Genomic DNA, 15,765 nt, shown 5'->3' on the forward strand with positions numbered 1-15,765 from the left:
ATAATTTAAGCTTTTATGCTGGAGTTTGATCCAACTGGATTCCACTGCTAATTTTTGGATGTATAGGTTTCAGTAAGATACTATATCTAAGCATCAGTTTTCACCTGAAAAATAATAATTACATTGAATATAACTCATAGGATTTTTGTGGGGAGTAATTGAGATAATAAATATAAACTTCCTAGTGTACATTTTCATCTCAAAAGTCTTAGTCACTTTCCATAAAATATAAATGTTAAATGTTTACATTATTCCAAATATCTGCAAAGAAATATCAAATCAGATAGAGCATATTAATGCCCACAAAGGGAATTTTCCTTTTTTGAAATATCCTGTGTTATGTGTGGGAGACCTTCAGACTTTGCATCATGAGCAAGATTTGTAATCTTCAGACTCCCAACTTGGGAGTCTTGGTAAGAATGAGTGAATGCAATACTGGAGCCAGTACTGAAAGTCTACTCAGAGTGAACTCTTGGTATGTCCTTCTGTTATTGAGCTTGGGTACAAACAACTCAAGAAAATGTAAATCCTTGCACTTTCTCTTTTCCTAGAACAGTTGACTCAATAATTTCCCAGGACATCTTCCAATTTCTGATTACTTTTATTCCTTATGTGGAGTTCTATGTCTTCATAAACAATCCTTCTGGCATTCTTGTTCCATCTATGCAAGGCATTGCACACCACATGTTTTAAAATGACATCAGTTCTTTACATTGTTCTGTCATACATAATCCCTTTCCGCTTGCACCCCAGCTCCTGTTCACTGCCATATTATGGATAACCTCCTCTTGTGCTCAGTCACTTCAGTTATATCTGGCTCTTTGCTACCCTGTGGACTGTAGCGAGCCAGGCTCCTCTGTCCATCGGATTCTCCAGGCAAGAATAATGGAGTGGGTTGTCATTTCCTTCTCCAGAGGATCTTCCCAACCCAAGGATCAAACACACATCTCCTGAGGCTCCTGCATTGCAGGAGGATTCTTTACTATTGAGCCACCAGGGAAGCCCAACCTCCTGTTAGATACCATATTTTAAGGTAACATCATTTGTATAACATGCAAGTTGGGACCACTTGTGATTATAGGAAAAGGTCTCTTTCTACTTTGTCCTTTGTCTAAACTCTGGCTTTCTTCTCTGATAATATCCAGGAAATACCATGACGGATTTCCTTGGTCTTAATGCTGTACACAATGGGATTGACAACAGGTGGTAAGAAGAGGTAAGCATTGGCCATCATAGCATGGAGCAAAGGGGACACATGATATCCAAGGCGGTGCACCATGGACAAGCCAATCATAGGCACATAGTAAGAGAATACAGCACAGACGTGTGAGCTACATGTGCTGAGTGCTTTCCTCCGTCCCTTCCCAGTGGCAATGCTTAGTACAGTGTGGAGTATGAACCCATAGGAGACCACAATGAGGAGTGAATCAAGCCCAAAGGTGGAAGTAACGATGAACAGCCCATAGATATTGTTGATAGTAGTGTCTCCACAAGGCAGGTGGATAAGGTTGGGGTGAAGACAATAGGAATGGGAGAGGATATTATGGCCACAGAAGGTCAGGTGCCTTAGGAGAATGGTCAGTGGGGCCATGAACACAATGCTTTTCAACCCAATACTAGCTGCCATACCAAAAATGCGGGGCACAGTTAGGATGGCTGTATAGCGCAGTGGGTTGTAGATGGCCACAAATCGGTCAACAGACATGGAGAGCAACACAGCGGACTCCATAATGGAGAAAGAATGGATGCAGAACATCTGGAGAAGGCATGCATTGAAACTAATCTCGGTGATACCAAAAAGGAAAACACCTAGCACTGTAGGCAGAGTGGATGCAGAGACACCGACTTCAACCAGTGCCAGCATGGCAAGGAAAAGGTACATGGGCTGGTGTAGGGCAGTGTCTGTCCTGATGACATGAAGAATGGTGCCATTCCCGAGGAAGATGATCGTGTACATCAAGCAGAAGGGGATGGATATCCAGATGTGCTCTGCCTCCAGTCCTGGGATGCCAACCAGAATGAACATTGTAGGTAGGGACTCCAAAGTACTACTGGAGTTCCTCATGTTGAAATCTCATTCAGTAAAATCAGTGCTTCCTTGATAATTAAAGGCAAACTAGTGAGATGACATTATAGTGGAGACTGACTCCTGGACACTAAGGAAAGGGAAGAACAAGACAAAGTCACAGATTAATGTGTTAAATGTCTCATGACTGAAAACTGATGATCATCATCAGGAAATTCCCACTTACAAGGAGGTGATAGTATCCAACAGAAGGAAGTTCAAGGTTAGTAGAAAATTATCCCTATAAATGGTAGTGCCCCTTGAATCTGCTAAGGGAGAAATGGCTGTCAAGTCGTGGTATGAAAATGCCTGAGCCTGGAAAGCTGCTGGAGAGAAGGGATGTGTAGGCAATCTCAGCATGCTGTCTGCTGTGCTTAGTCACTCAGTCCTATATGACTTTTTTCTGTCCATGAGGATTCTACAGGCAAGAATACTGAAGTGGGTTGCTATGCTCTCCTCTAGGGAATCTTCCCAACCCAGAGATTGGACCCAGGTTTCCATTGCAGGTGGATTCTTTACTAGCTGAGCTACTAGGGAAGCCCAGCATAAGATATGGGATAATGTTAGTAATAGATGAATACAGATATTTTTGGAAAGTATCTAGATATAAGGCAAAAGGTCACTATATAAAAACAGTGAAAAATACCTGATAAATATATATAGATATATAAATAATTAAAGCAAGCCTGAGAAGTGGTGATGACCAGAGCCTGGAGCCAGAGTCCAAAAAAGTTAAACTAGAAAACAATAGAACTTGGACACTCACTGGTGTTAGCTGTTTTGGGCTTTGAAAGGACTAGGAAGCACCTTCATAGATTATGCATAAAGGACAGAATAAGGTAGGAACCAAAGTTGGTGTATTAGTATGGAGACGTTCTGGCTCATGAAAAGACTGCTATGATGGTCTTCACAATCTTTCAAATCACAGTTCTCAGAGACAACCGATCTGACCCACTGGGACTTCTTTCTGGCTCAGACAAATCTCTGAATATATTGCAACAAAAATGGAAACCTAAGCAGACTGTCAAGGAAGGTTTTCTTGGGCAGGAGAGAAAGGCAAGATAAAATGACTTCTCTAAATTGAGTCCGTTTGAAGCTGGGCACTGTCTAGATCAGAAATAACAATAGAGTTCTAGACTGGCAGGGTAGGAGAGGCTCTACAGGCATTTTTCAACTCATTCATCCAACACACAGACACATACTCACACACATATCTACTCACATGTTTGCACATGCACATATTTCCACCCTTGTTGACATCCTGTCTGAACTTCCCTGATGTGAACTATTATCCAGCCACTGCTGAATAAAGGACCTTGGCAGCACAGATTCCTGGAGAGATCTTCCCAGAAAATCTCGGCAACTTTCAACTGCAGGTCAAAAAACATACTTTCCCCTATAAGTAGTCAAATGCAATCACCAAATGCCCTGGTCTTCTCTCTAAGCTAGTTAAATTATGTTAAGTGTTGCAAAAGGAAAGTTCATAATACAATGAGAAGGAACTAGAAGGAAAAAACCTACTTTATTCTAAGAGTCAGGGAAACCTACCTCAGAAAGTAACATTTCAGCTATTTCTCAAGGAATTAATGGACATTTTTCAGGCTAAATGGAGAATTTAACTGCAACAAAACATAGAAAAAATTACCACACTGTGAGTATGTAAGGCCCTACATTGTCAAAGACTAAAAGAAATAATTGAGGCAATGAAAACTGTTGATGTAATATGATAACAAAATTGTTGATTTTCCCATAATTTTACTTTCATGAAAATATGAGAAGAAAAAATGAAATAAAAGACCATTGTCTGCCTAAATCCAGGATCCTTGTGCACCTGTCTTGGTCTGATGCAGTTTACCTCTTTAAATATTAGCTTGGGTAAAACTCTGTGTCATGGGTTGTACTAAAATTTAAAGCATGGAATTTCAGGAACACATTATTGACCTCAAGAAATTATCATTGTTATCAGAACTTCCTTTGGTTGAGAAACTTGAGAGATACTTCTGAACCCTACTTGTAATGATCTTTTCCCTGTTCTCTCCTCACCTCCAGATGGCTAACATAACTTTATTTACCCTTTCAAGGACCAAATATAGGTCTGTCTCTGGATAGAATCTGCCTGTCAATGCAGGAGACACAAGAGACTCATGTTCGATCCCTGGGTAGGAAAGATCCCCTGGAGAAAGGCAAGCTATCCACTCTGATATTCTTGCCTGGGAAATCCCAAGGACTGAAGTCGGATGCAACTGAGCACATACCACCGAGTAAAGTGGCTCTTCTACGTGTAGCCTCACTGTACTCTTAATCCTATTGCACCCTATTTCTTGCCTATCTCACTCCCAGTGACCAGATATTTGGAAGGGACAGTCTTGAAGGATACTTGAATCTAGGATTTCCCCTTCCCTGTTAGAAGCTGTCTTCTCTGCTTCTTCATGCTCTCTTTTGTTTTCTTTCTTTTTTCCCTTACCTTTATTTATTATTATTATTGCTCTTTTTCATTCTTCCTATCTTCAAGAATCTTCTCAGAGAAAATTCAGGTCTTTTTAAAGAAGATATTAAAAGGCAATGATTCCCCTGAGTTTAGGATTTGTATGACAGGAGTGTTTCAGTTTTAGAGAAGTTAAAAGGCATAATTTAGTCTATTGCACCAGAGAAGGAGAAGGCAATGGCACCCCACTCCAGTGTTCTTGCCTGGAGAATCCCAGGGATGGAGGAGCCTGGTAGGCTGCTGTCTATGGGGTCGCACAGAGTCGGACACGACTGAAGCGACTTAGCAGCAGCAGCAGCAGCAGCGGCAGCAGCAGCAGTCTATTGCACACATAAGAAACAACAAATCCTTAGAAAGAAAAGTATGCGATCCAGTTCATACTACATCTCTGAAAGTGAATAGAATTAGAAATGAATGCTATGTGCAGAGTACCTTTATTTACTTAAGCATTTGTAAAACTTTATTTCTTTGTGTTTAAAGAGAGAGATATGAATACCTACATCTCAGAGTGGCTCTAGGTGTTTAATGTGAGCTTTGAGCAATCAATGAATGTTATTACCCCTTACTCTTTCTACCTCCACCCTCAGGCATTATCAGAAGGAATCATCCAAAGTCAGTTTGTCCCCACATATTTATTAATATTGATATATTTTTGTCTTTGTTTCACTCATACTCAGACTATATCTGTGAGGGAAACAAGGACACAAGGACTTTCCACTTAACAGATGAGAATATAAAGAAGACATATACATTGTATGACCAACTGAAGACAGTACGGTGACTAAACTCTTTCTGAAATCCATGACAGCTGGATGTTTTTATTTTGTTCTTCATCTGCTACCAAGTTTAGAAAAATCTTCTCATCCTGTCACATAGGCTCAGGAAGCTAGAAAAATGGCCACTGACTATGGAAATATCTAGAGGGCAAATTGCGAGGTAGAGTTGAGACTCTTGTAACTGCTTCTGAAAGCTGCTTCAGGAGGCAGGGCTGGAGATTATGGGCTTGAGTACTCACCGCAAACAGACCTGAACTCTGAACATCAAGTAGGACTAGGGAGCTCAGTTTACCAAGTCCCAGCCATCTTGGCTTTAATACTTCCCTCATCCTAGGGGGATGCTGTGCCCTTCTTTGTAAGCTGATCAGCTCTGGTGAGTGGAGGAAGAGAGAGCGACTTGGGTTCCCTGAGGAGAAATTGCTTAGGTAATTACATCACTTTTCAATGTCCAGGGATCCTTGAAAGAAACAAGCAAGTGTACTGAGTCAGTACCTCTGTGAAATGAGTATAATAATAGTAATAATAATTGAATGCATCCTGTATGAAAATGAGATAATTCATATATACAGATTGCTTAGAAAAGTGTCTAGATTATCAGAAGTACATCATAAGGGTTAACTATTATTATAACTATTGTAAGAAAATTATATCCCAGAGAAAGTATATATTCCTCTACTATGATCATTGACTATGGCTTTCACAAATATATATTTAATATAATGCATGTAAGAATTAAAGATTTTAAAATTTAAAAAATAAAAAAAAGGGGAAAAAAATAAAATAAAATAAAGACTGTTACAATAGACAATGATAAATTTTACAACATGAGGAATATAGCCAATACTTCATAATAAGTAGAAATGGACTATAACTTTTAAAATTGTGAATCACAACGTTGTACACCTAAAATTTCTGTAATAATGTACATCAAATATATCTCAAGAAAAAAATATATATATAAGGAACAAGGTACAAAAATGTTGATATCCATAAATATCAAGGATGTTTAATATCAGGAGATGACAGGATCCAAGGGGTTATATTATTGTGAGAAAAAGTTCCAGATTGAGTTAGGGTCAAGGGAAGGGGAGACTGGTCAGAAAGGTATGATGAATAGGGCTTCCCAGCATAAAATGACAGTGGAAGAGCTAGTAGAAAGTGAGCATTTCCAGAATCCAATGTTAAAATGATTTAAAACTGCTGAGCAAAATGAGTTTTGATTATATATAGATGGCTGCTTCATTTGCTAATTTTCTGACTGACAAGAGGGAAAAAAAAGAGTTGGCTTAGAAATTCTACCATTTATAGAACGTTTTTAAAATTATTGAGGTATAGTTGGTTTACAATGTTGTGTTAGTTTCTGCTTTACAGCAAAGGGGAATATATATATGTGTATATAGAGAGAGACCGCAGCCCGCCAGGCTCCTCTATCAGCGGGATTCTCCAGTCATGGATACTGAGGATTACTGCTGAGGACAAAAAAGAAAAATGAGTATGACTGCTCATTGTCAATGTTCCTGGTCAATATAGTGCTATAATTGCAATATATAGTGATTCCTCTAATGGTTCTGGGAAAAGGAAATTGAAAAAAAATTTTCTGGAAATTATTCACCTTTTGAGATGCCATTAAGAATATTTCTAATTCATGGGAAGAGGTCAAAATGTAAACATTAACAAGAAGTTGAAAGAAGTATTAACCCTGAGTAAATTGGAGGGGTTCAGGACTTCAGTGGAGAAAGTAAGTGCTGTTACAGTCGATTTAGCAAGAGAGCTAGAATTAGAAGTGCAGCCTGCAGATGTGACTAAACTGCTGCAACCTCAAGATGAAAATTTAATGGATGAGGTGCCACTTCTTAGAGATGAGCAAAGAAAGTTATTTCTCAAAATGAAATCTACTCCTGGTGAAGGTGCTTTGAAGGCTGTTGAAACTAAAACAAAGAATTTAGAATATTACATAAACTTAATTGATAAAGCAGTGGCAAGGTTTGAGATTGACTCCAATTTTGAAAGCAGGTATACTTTGGGTAAATTACTATCAGAAATCAAACATACTACAGAGAACTGCTTCATAAAAGGAACAGTAGACTGATGCGCGTTAATGTACTTTACAAAATTGCCACAGCCTCCCCAAACTTCAGCGACCACCACCCCGATCAATCTGCAGCCATCAACATGGGGGCAAACCCCTCCAGCAGCAAAAAAATCAAGACTCACTGAAGGTTTAGCTAATAATTAGCATTTTTTTTAGTAATAAAATATTTTTATTAAGCTATGTACATTGTTCTTTAGACCTAATTCTATTGCACACTTAATAGACTATGGTATAGTATAAACATAACTTTTTGTACATTGAGAAGCCAAAGAAAAAATGTGTGACTTTTTTTTATTGTGATATTTACTTTACTGTTGTCTGGAACCAAACCCACAATATCAGCAAGATATGCCTATATATTGTATTATGAAATCATGTATTGACCTTTTTATTTTAGTAGTAGACAAATCTGTTAAGAGAAAAATAACCTTGATTAGAAACAAAATTCAGATACAGCCTAATTAAGTAAAACATAAAAATTATCCATATCTTTCTTTGGGTGATATAAACATAAGAGATAATGAAATATGTGTAGACCTGTATTCATTCATTCAATAATTAATTTATTCATCCACCAAATATTTACCGAGTAGCTAGTATATTTCAGGCATATCTGGAATCACTGGAGGTACCTAATGAGAAGAGAAGACATAGTCCATGCCTTAATAAAATTAAAGTATAGTGGACCAGAGAGGCATTTAAAAGGTAAAGCAATATAAAAATAATTACTTGATTACAACTGTGATGTGTGGGATGAGACAAACAGTAAGAAGTAACAAATATGACTAGTCTTCATAGCCACGAATGCTACTATGGGAAAGATAGAAACAGGCCAGTAGGAATCCAAGAAAAATAAGGTATCAGAAAAATTTCTCTTCCCATATTACCTTGCTAACATTCAGTCTACAATGACTCAGACTCAGTCAGCTTCTTGGGGCTGGTGCATGGGGATGATCCAGAGAGATGATATGGGGTGGGAGGTGGGAGAGGGGATTCAGGATTGGGAGCTTGTATACACCCGTGGTGGATTCATGTCAATGTATGGCAAAACCAGTACAGTATTGTAAAGTAAAATAAAGTAAAAATTAAAAAAAAAACCCTCACATTTCAAAATCTCAAGTGGACAAAGGATATCCTAGCATTAGCAAACATCTCCTCTGCTTTCCATGTCATCATCTTCATGAGAAATTTTCCAATAAGGTCTTAGCAGGAGAATTGTGGAGGAGCTGGAAGGCTTTAAGCAATACTGAGAATGTATTTGCTCCACTCATGACGAAGGTTGGAAGCTGGAAAGAGCATAATAAAGGGTTATGAGCGTTCACCGAGTACCTGAGGCTGGGAATGGATAACAAAGGGTTATACACCCGGCCTTGAGCCGTTCGAAGGCTTCCTTCTGACCACCTGTTTCTGGGAGCAAGGACTGTTGTTTCATGATAAGACTCCCTTTAGAGTTTCACCAAAGCTATGTTATGGCTTGGGTGGTAGGAACTGTATTTTATGCTTGAATGCTTTGATGTTTTATCGAGAAAGGCTACGTGCAAGTCTGCTTTATGCTCTGTTCCCTGAGACCATATATTTGCAAAAGCTGGATAATAAAATTTGTCAGTCCACTAGAAGCTGTCCCTGAGTGTCCCCTTCAGAGTGCGGCCCTCCGAGCTTTACGGAGAATTAGTCTTATTCCCCAAAGTCAGTATTCCTCAAGAAGTTTGCAGACTTCTGATTCACAAAACTCTTCCCTCTAGACTTATTCTCAGTTATAGGACTTTGGTTTTAGTACCTAGCTTGATTCTAATTGTCTTAAAGTTTGAGCAGGTTTCCAATATAAACACAGATATAGGAACTGTCCACACTGTGAAATATTCTCAGGAAAAAAAATCCAGATATATAAGCAAGAAAATAAAGTAAAAAAAAAAAAAAGAAATAACAAATCACACACACACACACATACGTTTGATAATACTTTTTGTACAACAATTTGACCACATAAAAATAGCAATTTGTTGGTATATGTAATAACACATATTAAATTGATAACAGTAATAACTCTTTTGAAGGAGTCAAAAGGAATTCTCTATGTGTATTGTTTATAAAATTTAAAGAATATGACATTCAACACTCTCTTTTGTTATAAAAATAATAAAATCCTCCTGTTGCAGACAGATTCTTTACCATCTGAGCCACCAAGAAAGCCTTGTGTACATACGTAATAGATACATTATATATATGTGTGTGCATATATATATAATGCATGTATATATATATATATATTTACAACAAAATAGAAAAAGCATGAAAGTATGAATCTAGGGCTGTGCTAAGATTTGGAATTTCTGTCTTAAAGAGTAGGTGCCTTTTAAGTTGACATATAAATAGTCGACAAAACACTAAGCAGTACTATTTCAGATGACAGCATGGAGTACAGGACAATGAGCAGTCTCTCTAATACATATTCATCAACATGCAGTTTTATCAAGCTTTCCAACTTTGAAGGTGATGAGTACTCCCTCCCTCCCTAGACCCCGTGGATGATGACACTGAATGCTTTGAGGGTAACCCTCTCATTGCCCCAACACCGTTCTTATTTTCTTTGAAGAAAGAGTCGGATTAGCCCCTGGCGAATCTGCTTGGTTTTACAACTGTAGATGATGGGATTGAGCACAGGAGGCACCAGAAGATAGATGTTGGCCAGGAACAGACGGAGAGCAGGGGCAGCCTGCTTCACAAAGCGGTGCACCAGGGCCACACTGATCATGGGCACGTAGTACACGAGGACCGCACAGATATGTGAGACACACGTGCCAAGGGCCTTCCGTCGTCCCTCCCCTGAAGAAATGCCCAGCACTGTGTGCAGGATCAGCATATAAGAGATGACAATGAGCAATGAGTCCAGTCCAAAGGTAGAAGTCACAATGCAAAGCCCCAGAATGCTGTTGGTGCGAGTGTTCCCACTAGGCAGCTGGATTAGGTCTGAATGAAGACAATAGGAGTGGGAGAGGACATTGTGGCCACAGAAGGGCAGACGTTTCAGGAGCAAAGGCAATGGAAACATGAGCATCACACTTTTTAGTCCGAGAACAGCAGCAGAACCAGCAATACGGGGCAGGGTCAGGATGGCGGTGTACCGAAGAGGGTTGTAGATGGCCACAAAGCGGTCCACAGACATGGCCAGCAGAACTCCTGACTCCATGATGGAAAATGAATGTATAGAGAACATTTGGAAAAGGCAGGCTTCAAAGCAGATCTCATTGGCACCAAAAAGGAAGATGCCCAGCACAGTGGGCAGGGTAGAAGCAGAGACACCAAGCTCTGCAAAGGCTAGCATAGCTAGGAATAGATACATTGGCTGGTGGAGAGAGGTATTTTTCTTGATCACTGTCAGAATCAGACTATTGCCCACAAGAGCCACAAGATACATGGTACAGAATGGAAAGACAAACCAAGGGTATAGGGTCTCCAGGCCAGGGAGACCAGTCAGCAGAAAATATTTTGGGGTGAATTGACTACTGTTGAACATTTTCCTATGTCTGGAGTCTGGGGAGCTTGACCTAGGAAGATGCCAAGGATGCAGCCTGGGGTGAGATGCAGAAAGGTTATGAAAGGCTGAGAAGGATCGGAGAATTACCTGCCTAGTACTATCTGCAAACCTATGCCACTTCTCCTATCATGACCAGCTCCATTTGGTCTTCCATACTAAATAAAAATGTGGAGTCATCTTTGCAAGTAGATATAACTCCAGAATAAGGAAATCCGGTAGAATATTTTATAATTCAAAATTAAAATTAACCCCTTAGTGATGCCACTGTGAATATTGGGTAGGAATTGGATGTTTCTCATGTCTCTATGAAGAGATGATATTGTATAGTTTAAAGAAGGTACCAATAGAAAGAAACTTACATAAAGAAAGCTGTAATCTATCAGATATTCTATAGATCCTGGTTAGAGTATGTTGGATTTTAAGTGACTGATGGGAATAGGAGTTAAGAATAAAATTACTTCGGCATTAATATAGAATCTATACTAGAGATTCTAAATGTCCATGCCTGCCCTTCCAAGTAGCATCGGAAACTGCCCTCCATTGGAGAATTATCTACCTTTACCTGACTCAACATCCTTGAAAGGGGCTCAAATCTCTATGTTCATTTCACCAGCTCTCAGGTGTCCTCAATCTCCAGGACCTAATGTCTAATCATCTGAGGTCAAGCTAATGTCATAATAATAGAAATAAAGTATACAATAAAGGTAATGTTCTTGAATCATCCCCAAATCATCCCCACCCCAGTCTGTGGAAAAATAGTCTTCTACAAAACTGGTCCCTGGTGCCAAAAAGGTCGGAAACTCCTGTGATTACTTTGCTTCTTATACATCATCGGGAGAGTATAGAAAAATGACAGTGTTATAAAAGTTGATAGAAAGACGTTTTCACCACTTAGAATTCTTATTAGTGGGGAAAATATTCTATTAATTGGAAAATTCTTCTCCTGTTGTCAGTCTACACATTGGCGCATGGTTAATCGATGTTTGCTGTGTATACGAGTTCAGCAAACAAAAGTCCGGGAATATGTTCCCTTTAACCATGTTTCTTTTCCTTTTTTGACAAAATATTTGCTTTTATTTGGAAATACAAGAGCTAGATGTCTTCTAATACACCATGTTTCTGAAACAGGAATAATGACAAACATTTTTATCCATAATGGCCCAACTTAATAGTGTGCTGTCTTCTGAAACCCATCCTGGGAAGGCTATCTGTATCTGTTTAAGTTATCCAAGAGAAAGATATCTGTTCAGGACAGAGGAAAACAACCTCTGCCTAACAAGGAGACATATCTATGAGGAAACAAACATCAACGCCTCAGGATAGAAGGTCAATCAAAATCTCTGTGTTAGAAAAAAATATGAGAGGAATAAAATGTCTCTCTTCTCAGGTCAAGCAAACAGATCTGATTCCCCACAGGAAACAAAAAACTGCCTGATACAGGGGAAAATGTACTAGGGATAAAGAAGCTGCAGGTATTGAAAGGTGAGCTACAGTTGAATCTGCAAACATGATTTTAAACCTTTGATTTCTATTAATAGTTTTTAGCAGGCTATTCTTTGAGCTGTAAAATGGAGATAATTATAATATATAGCTCCATAGGCTTGTTTGGGGGCTTAAATAAGTCAATGTAAGTGGATCATTAGTGTATGATGCACTTTCAATAAATGTTACTATTGTTGGTGAAATAATAATAATGACAATAATAATATCAATACCAATCAGGGACTTAAGTTTTATAAAATTAGTTTTTGTGTAGGCTTTTATCTTCCTTCTTTTATGAGTAATATTCAGTTTTTCTTTTGCAATTAAGCCATTTCTTAATTGCTTTAATTTTTCTGGTTGATGACACCAACTTTATATCTTTACCCCAAGATACATTACAAGTATCTGGAGTATCTCTAAGAAATAATTTAACCCTGTTTCCTGATTCATCAGGGACACTTCATCTCACACATATTAAAAAGTCTGCTGCTTCCCATAGCTCCTCTGTGCATTAATAACAAAGAAGTAGAAAAATGTTTTCATGAAAAAAGAGTCATTACTTAGAACCATCAGTACTAAGTGTCACCTGCCAAGTAAAAGGAAGCAGCCGTATGTTAGCTTCATGTATGTCATCTTTTTTTTTATCATCTAAATGCTCAAAACGACCAAATCACACCCAATTTACAACTTGAGAGTGAGAAATTGGTATTTAAATTGACTTGGTAAATCACTGTTGCAAAACTTAAAGTTAGGAGAGGAGAAAGAAAAGAAGAAAAAAAAAATGCAGAAGAAAAGCCATACAAGGAAAATAGAGATAATGACTAAGAAGGGGATGAAGATAAAGCCAGTCAGCCAGAGAAAGAAATGAACTGGTGAAGCGTTGGTCATCCATGGAGTTGGGTTTAAGAGTGACCATACCTTAAAGGTCGTGCAGCTGCCTACAAGGTTAGAGGGGACAAGGCCTATTTATTGGGTGTGGAAGGTGAAAAAGAGGAGGATAAATAGGCATAATAAAGGAAGATAGATTTTAAAAGAGTTGCATGACTATTTAAAAGAGATGGATTTGAGGACAAAATGGAGGCTTCCTTGTCCCAGGTTTCCTGAATTAACAGAGAGGAAATAAATAACACAGACTCCAAATGTTTCTCGGTCACACTGACTTTCTGGACAAAAGTCTGTGTCTTATGTTTATCAGAGGGGGAAGGGTGGGAGGGCAGGGATAGTTAGGCAGTTTGAAATGGACATGTACACACTGCTACATTTAAAGAGGCAAATAGAACTACCTTATGACCCAGCAATCCCACTGCTGGGCATACACACCAAGGAAACCAGAATGGAAAGAGACACATGTACCCCAATGTTCATCGCAGCACTGTTTATAATAGCCAGGACATGGAAACAACCTAGATGTCCATCAGCAGATGAATGGATAAGAAAGCTGTGGTACATATACACAATGGAGTATTACTCAGCCGTTAAAAGAATTCATTTGAATCAGTTCTGATGAGACGGATGAAACTGGAGCCGATTATACAGAGTGAAGTAAGCCAGAAAGAAAAACACCAATACAGTATACTAACACATATATATGGAATTTAGGAAGATGGCAATGACGACCCTGTATGCAAGACAGGAAAAAAGACACAGATGTGTATAACGGACTTTTTGGACTCAGAGGGAGAGGGAGAGGGTGGGATGATTTGGGAGAATGGCATTCTAACATGTATACTATCATGTAAGAATTGAATCACCAGTCTATGTCTGACGCAGGATACAGCATGCTTGGGGCTGGTGCATGGGGATGACCCAGAGAGATGTTATGGGGAGGGAGGTGGGAGGGGGGTTCATGTTTGGGAACGCATGTAAGAATTAAAGATTTTTAAATTAAAAAAAAAAAAGGATAACCAACAATGTCCTACTATATAGCACAGGGAACTCTGCTCAGTGTTATGTGGCAGCCTGAATAAAAGGAGAGTTTAGGGGGGAATGGATACATGTATATGTATGGCTGAGTCCCTTTGCTGTTTGCCTCAGACTATTACAGCATTGCTTGTCAGCTGTACTCCAATACAAAATAAAAAGTTAAAAACAAAAACCCAAACACCAAAAAGTCTATGTCCTCCAAGGTAGAGTCTTTCATGACATGAGGAAAGAGAAAATAAAATGTATACTAGAAATGAACTGCATGTCAGAACAAAAGCCCCAGGTTGAGCTTACTTGGACAAATTTCTCATCCTCTTGCTCCTATTGACTGGACTTCCAGGCACAATTCACTCATCTATGAAGACCCAGTGTGGGTTGGTCTCAGACTTTCAATGGGGTTGGTCTCAGGCCTGGTCTCTAGGTTGCTAGTTGGAGGCAGGAGTAGGCCGGCCTTCTTATTTACTGTGACTCCAGAACCAGCCCTCTCCTTTCTCCATTTTTGTTAGTCTGTCCCCTGGGATATTCAGACAAACCAGCCTCAGAAAAATATGCTTTCTCTTACTGGACCTGTAAGAGAGAGGTAGGCCAAGAGAGAAGAGTCCCAGAGGGAACAAATTCAAAAACAAAGTCAAATTCTGAGAAAATATAGAATGAGATGATGTATGTAGGGGCATGCATATGTGTATATACCTGTCTGTGTAAACATGTTTTAATGTCCATAGGCACATATATAAATTTATGTAGATGAACATATGAACAAATCTCTATACATGCATAAGAATACAAGTATATCCATAATCATGTGTAGAATTTTATTTGCAAGTTTTCATGGCTGTATAAGCTCTAATATCTTTCCACATAGATATTTATCATCAGATGTGATACATTCACATCTATGGATGAGAATGTATGTGCTGCATTTCTCTAGATATGTCTTTATGTAATAATATATGATTTCTTGAAGAACCTTCTAAAATACTACGATTATTGTCCCTGGCCTAAACCTTATTGATCAGATATATCCCACTGGCAAAGTCTGATCTAACGGGCCTTTGAATTTGTACCTTTCATTCAAATCTGGAGGTTTGTTCCTTAGGTTAGCAACTCCAGGGCATACCTCTGTCATAGTACCATCTGTAATTTTGATCCCCTCAATCTCAATTTTTCTCACTTTGGTTATAATCTAGGCTTTTATGTTTCTCCTGGCTAAATTTTACCTGTTGTTTGGACTCTGAGAATGCATTCACTGTGATGTCTATTTCAGAGCCCAAGTTATTTTGCACCTGGAGTTGACATTTCCTGAATTAACCACAGAACTTGAAGTCAAAGCACCTGATTTCACTGTCTGTTTTCTCTCTTTAATGTTACTTTTTCATGGGACTTCCCTAGTGGTCCAGTGGCTAAGAT

General features: G+C 38.8%; 2 protein-coding genes across 2 annotated transcripts; both read right to left on the reverse strand.

Annotated features, from left to right (window-relative positions):
* Positions 1 to 1,111: 1,111 nt before the first annotated feature.
* LOC101122977 (olfactory receptor 51J1) lies at positions 1,112 to 2,065 on the reverse strand. The gene has a single exon (XM_004016651.1). It carries the CDS (start codon positions 2,063 to 2,065, stop codon positions 1,112 to 1,114), a length of 954 nt encoding a protein of 317 aa, XP_004016700.1.
* A 5,499-nt stretch (positions 2,066 to 7,564) lies between these two features.
* On the reverse strand, positions 7,565 to 14,408 carry LOC114118376 (olfactory receptor 51I1-like). Its single transcript, XM_060400175.1, has one exon. It carries the CDS (start codon positions 10,930 to 10,932, stop codon positions 9,997 to 9,999), a length of 936 nt encoding a protein of 311 aa, XP_060256158.1. The 5' UTR covers positions 10,933 to 14,408; the 3' UTR covers positions 7,565 to 9,996.
* Between the last annotated feature and the right edge of the window lie 1,357 nt (positions 14,409 to 15,765).

Source organism: Ovis aries, chromosome 15 (genome assembly GCF_016772045.2).
Source record: "Ovis aries strain OAR_USU_Benz2616 breed Rambouillet chromosome 15, ARS-UI_Ramb_v3.0, whole genome shotgun sequence".
NCBI lineage: Eukaryota > Metazoa > Chordata > Mammalia > Artiodactyla > Bovidae > Ovis > Ovis aries.